General features: G+C 42.1%; 1 protein-coding gene across 1 annotated transcript in view; it reads left to right on the top strand.

The window, feature by feature from the left end:
* The first annotated feature begins 1457 nt into the window (after nt 1-1457).
* lin7a (lin-7 homolog A (C. elegans)) overlaps nt 1458-9585 on the top strand; it is a 104825-nt gene continuing 96697 nt past the window's right edge. Inside the window, exon 1 of the mRNA XM_070901569.1 lies at nt 1458-1576. Within this exon, the coding sequence (XP_070757670.1) occupies nt 1540-1576 (37 nt within the window). The 5' untranslated portion in view covers nt 1458-1539. The remainder of the gene's footprint in view (nt 1577-9585) is intronic.

The following is a 9585-nucleotide window of genomic DNA, read 5'->3' as shown; positions in this document are numbered from 1 at the left end:
TGATGGAGTCAGAGGTTAGAGTGCAGAGTATTTGGCAGGAGCCGAAGAGAATGGCTTTGGTTTGCTGATGTTGAGTTGAAGGAAGGTCTTCCTCATGCAGGATATGATGTTCATTTATCAATCGGACAACTGTCAGGTGGTCAAGGAGGCAAGGGGATGAGAGTGAGGTAGAGTGTCTGGAGTGTCCTCCAGACTGGGGGGCACTTGATCTAACTGTCTATTTTGTTCCCCCCCCCCCAAAAGAGTTGAGAGTGAGGTAGATCTAGGTGTCATCAGCATGTATGTGAAAACTCATTCCATGCCTCCAAATGATATCACCAAAAGCAGCTTGTAGCCAAGAAAAAGATAGGGGCCCAAGATGAATCTTTGTCGCATAACCCTGGGGGTTGTATATGGGCAGGAGGAGAAGCCAGTGCTGGCTTAATTGGAACAGGTACAAGTGGGAGCAGGCTGGGCCAGTGCCACAGAGATACAGCACAGAAGAGAGCTGGTGGAAGATGATGATGTGATCAGCTGTGTTGAAGGATCAGAGAACTCAAGGAGAATGAAAAGGAGCAGTGCACCATGATCATAGCCACTAACTACATTTGTGGTTTTAACCAGGCTGGTTTTGGAATAATAGACAGGCAGAAATCGGATTGAATGGATTCAAAGAACGTTCAATGGGAGAGGTGGACATGGAGCTATAGGGCAATGACATACGATCAGTGATAAAGAAGCATAATTTCAGTAAATTGCAAAATAAGTTTACAAAGTTTCTAGGAAGCCCATTGGATTGCCCAAGCACTTTTAAATACAGCCTCACAAATATATGTGTTGGACCTACCCCTTTGCTTGATGAAGATGTGGCTTCAAAGAATAATAACAATTCTCAGAAAAATACATCCAGCCCTGGCCAGCATATATGCTGCCCTGGAGAGAGACAATAGCCTGCTGAATGAGGACACTGGTTGTCTCATGGCAATCGTATCTGTGTGCTTCTCGGTTGGGCAGACATGTCACGCATAAACCACAGTCCTGAGGAGGCAGTCATCATTCTCATTTTCCTTCAAGGAGCTATGATTGTTTTTTAAATAGCTGGACTTTCTTTTGGTGGGTGACGGTGAGAAGGGAGAGAGAAAGGAGAGTTAATCTCTGGAAATCTGATGTCTTGGCAGTCCTTCAATTTCTCAGTTCTGTTGACGGCTATAAACTTCCCAAATGTCGACAGATTGAGTAATATTTTACCCGTGTTTCTTGTTGCTGGCAACCTGTAATCGTGCATGTAATATTTCAATGGACATGTTTAGCACCGAGCAGCGTGCGTCACCTTTCGAGTGCGATTGCTTCTGTTGGTAACACTAAGTGGCTTGGATCAACCAGCCCGGGCCGGGCGCTGTTTGTTGGGCTGAATGAATGGATAGATGTGTGTGTGTGTGTGTGTGATTATTGCTGTTTTCTTTCTCCGGGCCCCTCGTGTGAGCCGCGTCACTCCAGCCGCGCTCCCTTTCTCCCACTGCCTGTTATCTGCCCTCCTCCTCTCCTTAATCTGCGGCAGACATGGCGACAACAGTGCAACCGCTGACACTGGAGAGAGGTAAGGAAGAGTCTGAGCAGTGTCTCTGCCCGTGCCCTCCTAGTGCTCGTTCCATCTGTAATAACAAAAAAACCCAAGTGTGGCGGGATGGCCGGCAGTGTGGAGTGCTATAAAGGACAAGGGCGAATTGGTGGTTTTACTTTTCAGTATTTGTGTTCCCTGGTGTTCATGGACCACAGTGACGGAGTGAGGAGAGATTTACTGATACCGGGGAGCCGTGCTTTCGGTTTGAAACGTGTAAGAAGCCACCGACGGTTACATTTTGGAATGCATTTTCTTTCACGACAATTTAGGTTTTGTCTCCCTGCGAGGTTTGAATGAACCCAGATCAGGCGAGCGGATTTCAGATCCTCTCCCACACTCGCAGGGGTTGCGGCTGATGGTGGACGCTGCCGAAGTCTTCGGGAAAGCGCCGTGACTTGGCGAGAATTGCGAGCGGTTTTGTTCGGTATCCGGACGGGCTGTCACACCGGAGGGCGGCGGCTGGAGGACTGGGAGATGTCGGGGTTCCTTGTAACTGCACCTCAGTCTGTTTCATTGCAAAAAAAGCATTTGTCCCTTGCCATTGAGTCCGAGTTGAGCTGTTGAAATCCGGATTTTATTTTGTCAGCGGCAGTCAAATAGTTTGCTTTGCACCGCTGATCATTACATTGTGCAGCACATTGTGTTATGGCAGGGTGTGAGCCTTGTGTTTGAGTGAGACAGAAGTAACTTGAGAATGCGAGGAAAAATAACCTGACTTTTTAAAAAAATTGAATTGAATTATAAAGGGTGCATCTGATTTGCTTGCTCTTTGAAGTTGCTGTTTTAGTTGACCTTCAAACTGGGGGCCACTGGCGCTCATATCAATTAGAATCACAGAATGATACAGCACAGAAGGACATCATTGGCCCATCGTGTCTGTGCCTGCTCTGTGAAAGAGCTATCCAATTAGTCCCACTTCCCTGCTCTTTCCCCATAGCCCTGCAACATTTCCCCTTCAAGTATTTATCCTATTCCTCATCGAAAGTTATTAGTGAACCTGCCTCCCACGCTTTCAGGCAGTGCATTCCAGATCATAATACCCAGCAGCGAAAAAATCTCACCTCTGGTTCTTTTGCCAATTACTTTAAATCTGTGTTCTCTGGTTACCGATTGGAATCCGTTTCTCCTTATTTACTCTATCAAAATCCTTCAAGATTTTGAACCCCTCTATCAAATCTCCCCGATCCTTCTCTGCTCCAAGGAGAACAACTCTAGATTCTCTAGTCTCTCCATGTAACCGAGTCCTGGTCCCATTTCTAGTAAATCTCCTCTGCACCCTATCTAACTAAGGCCTTGAAATCCTTCCTAAAGTGTGGTGCTGAGAATTGGCCACAATACTCCAGCTGGGGCCTAACCAGAGTTTTATAAAGGTTTCGCGTAATGAACTTGCTTTTTGTACCCTGTGCCTCTATTGATAAAGCCAAGAATCCAGTATGCCTTTTAACATCCTTCTCAACATGTCCTGCCACCTTCAAAGATTTGTGTATGTACGCTCCCAGATCTCTCTGTTCTTGCACTCCCTTTAAAATTACCATTTATTTAAAATTCAGCAATAACCTTAGCACCAACAAGTATAGTAAAACAATTGATGGACTTATCATTTGGATTCTCCACAATTAATAGTACAATATGCAAGAAAGTATGTTATTGCTGTTTGATTGTATCTTGAAAATATTGAAGATAACTCTTTTTTGATAAAGTAACAGTTTTGTGTTTCAAGATATTGTGGGTTTCAATTCAGACTAGGAACAGTGGTGCAAGACACAGCCTGCACTGTGAAGATGTCTTTAATCATGTACACGTACCCTTTAATTGAGTTTAAAAGCCAGTCAGAATATGGGATTGTCCACAAGTATAACCGTACATTTAATAATGAAAGGCCAAGGATTAATTCTGCATAAATAGATGAGATCTTTACAAGTTAGACATGTAGTTCAGATCAGATTGTATCAGTGGTACTATTATGGTACAGTACAATACAAACAAGCTGAGGGCCATCATTCCAGGATACTTAATGTTCTTCACAGAATCCCACTTGGTTAATCTCCTTAAGGAAAGTCTCGCATAACCATTCTTGACCTCATTTCAGCAGGCCTGCAGGAAATCTCTTCATCGCCACTAATTAATCTTGAGTGGTTCCACTCCAGCAACCATGCCTCCTGCTGGCCTTAGTTGTAAGCGACCAATCCTATCCAAGTCTATAATTATTCCTGCAACCAACCAGATATTTACGTAGCTCTTTCTTTTTGAAGAAGTTGATGAAAGTCCCAGCAACTTATTTTGCTAGGAGTCGTAGAAATAAAATGTTGTCCTCGAGTCTATGCTCACAGTCCGGGTCAAATAGTCTATTAACATTTTCAAATACTTATCAAAGACATATCACATGCTAGAGAATGTGTCTTTCATACCTACAATAAGTAGTCAACTATTCATAGGATTCAAAAGGTATTTGTAGTTGTCAATCAAATATATACTTCAAATAGATCCACAGGTCTTTGACTGTGGCTTGATCCCAAACTCTCTGCCACTTGATTACTGATGTAACATCTAATTTTCCTGTTTGAAACAGCATTTTAGAATACAGTGCACATTTTGGAGTGGAATATTGAAATATGTAGTTACTGTAAATCTGCTGCTTGTATTTATGCTGTTTATGTATCTATTTAATATCCAATAAATTTGTGTAGTAGTTTATAAACTAAGTCACATCCTGGCATATGGCATTGTTTAATCTCTGTCTACTAAAGACAAGTAAACTATGCAAGGGCCCAGAAAAATATCCAGTAAGCTGGAATACAGTGTTGAGGGTTCTCTGTTCAACCTCCGGGCTCACGACATTTATTGGGCAGATAAAGGCATGCTCCAGATAGTATGGAATGAGGAACTTATTTATGGGAGGGGTCAGCAGTGACTGACCCAAGGAAAATGTCAAGTGCAAAACCCTAAAATAGCATACAATATTCCAAATGTGGCCTCACTGATGATCTGCACAAGCTTAGAATGTTTTCATTCAATCACATTCCATTAAAATCCAGCCTTACATTTGATTTTCTATGTTAATGGCAGCTTCATATTGACTGGAGAATTTCAGCTAATAAATAATCATACTCAAATCTTTTTATTTTTCTACGTAAACAAAGGAGCTCCCATTCAGTGCGTGCACTTCTTTCATGTTTTCCTTTCGGATACGATGGCAAGTACTGCAGGGAATCGAATATGGCCAGGGTGGTCTGCTGGACTAGTTTGGATGAGTTGGAGAGGAATTTTCCTAATTTGTTTTCCCCAATTGGCCTGGGTTTTTATCTGGTTTTTGCCTCTCCCAGGAGATCACATGGCATCGGTTGGGGTGGAGTGTAGAATGTTTCGGTGCAAGGGGTGTGTCGCAGTTGTGTGGGGCGGACTGGTTTGGCTGGGTGTTCTTTACCTTTCCACCATTGTTCATAGGTTTATATGTAATCTTCAGGGCTGCTGACCAAGGGCCATGTGGCTCTTTGTCGGCCGGCACGGACACGATGGACCAAAATATCATCCTCCTGCGCTATAGATTTCTATGTTTCTATATGCATTCCCTTGGATTTATCTATGTTCACTGTCCATCCATGCTGCATTTTCTCACTGAGCAAATAATACAAAAATAATCAACCATTCCTTTATATTCATATGCTGTTGACCAGTTTTCCCATGGTTATTTTTTTCAGGAAGAATTTGTCAACTGTGTTCAAAGACAAGAAAATAAATGGTTTAATAGAACATTAATTAACAAAGCTTGCGTCACAAATCACTTTTATTGGCCAGTAATGCCAAGGAGGACTATGGATGCAATGGTAACAAATCAACTTTTCAAGGCACTGAATGCTTAGCCAAGCATGCTCAGCTGAAAAACTGAAAGGGACTGGGCGATATTTCTAAGCTTTGTATCTATCTGAGAAGGATCTGACTTAAAAAAAAAATTTTTTATTATAATTTTGCAAAGTTGTGGTAAGAAAAAAGCAGCAAAATGTTAAAATGGGTAATCTGGATATTATTATTTAATAATGAAATACAAAGAATCAATCTGAAGTAATATTTTTAAGATGAGGCGTTTAAGGTAACGGATTAAAATAAAAAAAGTCAGACATCTGGAGGAAGAATTGAGGGAAATTTGATGGCGAGGATGGACTGGCAAATGGTATAGAAATATCAGACAAGAGGGACTGGGTGGTGGAAAGACATGGGACTGATGACCCAACTGTTGGTAATCTTTGCCAACTTATTGTCATGTGGAAAATGGTATTGAGGTTAACTTGAGAATTACTAATACAAATTTTGTAAATTTAACATGGATTTAAGACACGAGTAAATATTTTGGGTTCGTGGACTAAACACCCTAATGAAGTAATTATGACATGGGGGCTCATGGAAAATTCAACTATCAAGTCATAATACAAATTCTGAATATTTATTTGACTCATTCAACCAGCCATACTTTGAAAGAAAAGACTAGCATTTATATAGTTCTTTTCATGACCTCAGGACATCCCAAAGCACTTTACAGCCAATGAAGTGTTTGATCGATAGAACCCACAGGGATTTTTTTTTAAAGTGCTGTTGGGCAGGGAGTTCTGGGTTTTGACCCAGTGACGATGGAGAGTGTGAGAAGCTCCTCAGTGAAAGTTAAGGGGAGATTTAATACATCTGCTCAAAATTACAATGGTTTTGATAGAATAAATCATGACATACTTTTCACTGGGGTTGATGATCCGAGGACAGATTTAAGGTAGTTGGCAAAAGAGAACAGAGGGAAGATGAGAATTTTGTTTAAGCAGTGAGTTATGATCTGTAATGCACTGCCTGAAAGGGTTGTGGAAGCAGATTCAAGAGTAACTTTCAAAAAGGAATTGGATACATACTTGGAAAAACTTGTAGGGCTTTGGGAATAGAGCAGTCAAACGGGACTAATGGGATAGCTTTTACACAGAGCCGCCGGCACAGGCATGATGAATGGCCTCCCTCTGTGCTGTATGTTTCTTTGACTTTAAATCAGGATGATGTGTGACTTGGAGGGGAACCTGAAGGTGATGGTGTTCCCATTCGCCCGCTGCCCTTGTCCTCCTGGGTTGTAGAGGTCGCAGGTTTGGGAGGTGCTATCGAAGAAGCCTTGACGTGTTGCTGCAGTGCATCCTTTAAATAGTGCACACTGCAGCCAGGAGCATCGGTGGTAGAGTTGGTGGATGGGCTGCCAATCATGCAGCTTGCTTTGTCTTTGAAGAGTTCATAACAAAAGCACAACTATTAATATATTTATATAAAAGTCATAACTGACATAGCTTGGGAAATTTGAATTCCAGTTCCTTTTAAAGTCTTTTATGGGGGGAAAAACCAAGGAGATTCTCTTGCTCACAGGTTGAGGGGGACATACTCTTCTAAATTTAAACACCTGTTAATGCACAGATTGGATCCCGGCAAATTTAAAAAACTGCAAATGCTTGGAATGCACAGATTGACTGCTCTCTAACTATAGAGGGAAGAGATCCAATCAGTCCTGGCTTTTGAAACTTTAATGAAGGTATAAGACATAAAAGACTACTAATTGGGTACATTTAATCACGTTATTGTGAAGTAAGTATCTTGTTTGTTTAAAACCATATTTTGGACATTAGAAATTTCAATTACTAAGAGAAAATTTGGCCATTTTGTCACTCGTGAGGAACCTTGTGGCATGACCACTGATCATTACAGGTCAATGTTGTCATTTGACATTTGAATTTTCATTACAGTGTCTCCTTGTGCCATGACACACAATAGTTACAGGTAAATATTGGTATTTTAACATGCGTATTCCCATGGGAAATGTTTACATAGGTATCACTGAAGTGCACACTTAACCTAAGAATTTTAATATAGATAGAAGTATTTGAAGTATCAGAAGGAATGTGCGTACTTTACTGATGTGGACATGTGTGAATTGCAGTTATATTGTTGTGTATTACAAAATGTGCAGCAAGCTATCTGGAATTGTATTCTATTGGTGGTTTATTTTTAATTATAATGGATGCATGCACAACTTAAGAGGAGGAAATATTTTGTTTGCAACGGGAATAAATTGAGAGCACTGCGTAGATGTATTAAGAACTTTGAGATCTAAGCGAGTGCCACATTTCTCTGAACTTGCACATCACTTGTGCAACGAGACCTGGGTGTCATGGTACATCAGTCATTGAAGGTAGGCATGCAGGTACAGCAGGCAGTAAAGAAAGCAAATGGCATGCTGGCCTTCATAGCTAGGGGATTTGAGTATAGGAGCAAGGTGGTCTTACTACAGTTGGACAGGGCCTTGGTGAGACCACACCTTGAGTATTGTGTGCAGTTTTGGTCTCCTAATCTGAGGAAGGACATTCTTGCTATTGAGGGAGTGCAGCGAAGGTTCACCAAACTGATTCCTGGGATGGCAGGACTGACATATGAAGCAAGACTGGATTGACTAGGTTTATATTCACTGGAATGAGAGGGGATCTCATAGAAGCATATAAAATTCTGACGGGATTGGACCGGTTAGATGCAGGAAAAATGTTCCCGATGTTGGGGAAGTCCAGAACCAGGGGTCACAGTCTAAGGATAAGGGGTAAGCCATTTAGGACCGAGATGAGGAGAAACTTCTTCACTTAGAGAATTGTCAACCTGTGGAATTCTCTAGCACAGAAAGTTGTTGAGGCCAGTTCGTTCGATATATTTGGAAGGGAGTTAGATGTGGCCCTTATGGCTAAAGGGATCAATGGGTATAGAGAGAAAGCAGCAATGGAGCACTGAAGTTGCATGATCAGCCATGATCATATTGAATGGTGGTGCAGGCTCGAAGGGCCGAATGGCCTACTTCTGCACCTACTTTCTATGTTTCTATGAATAAAAATCAAAATAGTTTCCACTTCTTTAAATGTGACAGGATTTTGAAAAAGTCTGTCAGGGTGAGGGAAAAGCCAATGCCAAAGATGCAAATGAGAAATATTGCAGGTAAAATAAATAATTTTTCTAAGTGTAATTACCCTTGAAACCTTAAATACTATAAATAGAAAGAGATAGAAAAAACATAGCAATGTGCAAGTTTTTACAAACTGTATCTGTAACCTCATAATAGTTATTTGTTCTCAGCATGCTGGCGATGCTGGCAAGGCCGCATTTATTGCCCATCTCAAGTTGCCCTGAGAAGGTTATAGTGGACCATCTTCTTGAACTGTTCCAATGTTAGGTAGGGAGATCTAAGCTGTAATAGTGGGCCCAAGTTTCCACATGATTCGCGCCTGATTTTTAGGAGCAACTGGTGGAGAACGGACTATTTTAGAAATCGCAATTCTCCACATTTTTTTTTCTGCAGTTCTAGTCAGGTAGAACAGTTCAAGTTTAGAACAGAATTTTTTCTTCAAAAGGGGGCGTGTCCGGCCACTGACGCCTGATTTTGAAAGTTTCCACAGTGAAAATGTACTCCAAATTAAAGTAGAATGGCGCCAGTAAAGATTTTTGTAGAACTGAAAAAACCTGTTCTACACATTAAAAAATCAGGCGCAGGTTACAAATTAGGCGTCCAGAACGAGGTGGGGGGAGGGGGGGGGGAAGGGAACTCATTAAATTCGACAATAAATCCTTATTTATACTTCTACAAATATTATACAAATAAATCCAACCTGAATAAACATTTATAAGCCAAGAAAAGATTAATTAAACCATCTTCCTACCTGTGTGAAAGTGCTTCAGCCAGGGAGAATTCTGCAGCCGTTCGTGCCGCTGAGGGGGAGAGAGAAAGAGGGGGGGGGGAGGGGGAGAGAAGAGAGAGAGAGAGAGAGAGAGAGAGAGAGAGAGAGAGAGGGGGGGAGGGAGAGAGGGAGGGGGGGGAGGGAGAGAGGGAGGGGGGGGAGGGAGAGAGGGAGGGGGGGGGAGGGAGAGAGGGAGGGGGGGGAGGGAGAGAGGGAGGGGGGAGGGAGGGAGAGAGGGAGGGGGAGGGAGGGGGGGGAGGG

The sequence above is a fragment of the Pristiophorus japonicus genome, chromosome 15, assembly GCF_044704955.1.
Source record: "Pristiophorus japonicus isolate sPriJap1 chromosome 15, sPriJap1.hap1, whole genome shotgun sequence".
NCBI lineage: Eukaryota > Metazoa > Chordata > Chondrichthyes > Pristiophoridae > Pristiophorus > Pristiophorus japonicus.
This window is presented reverse-complemented; position numbering and strand designations above follow the sequence as displayed.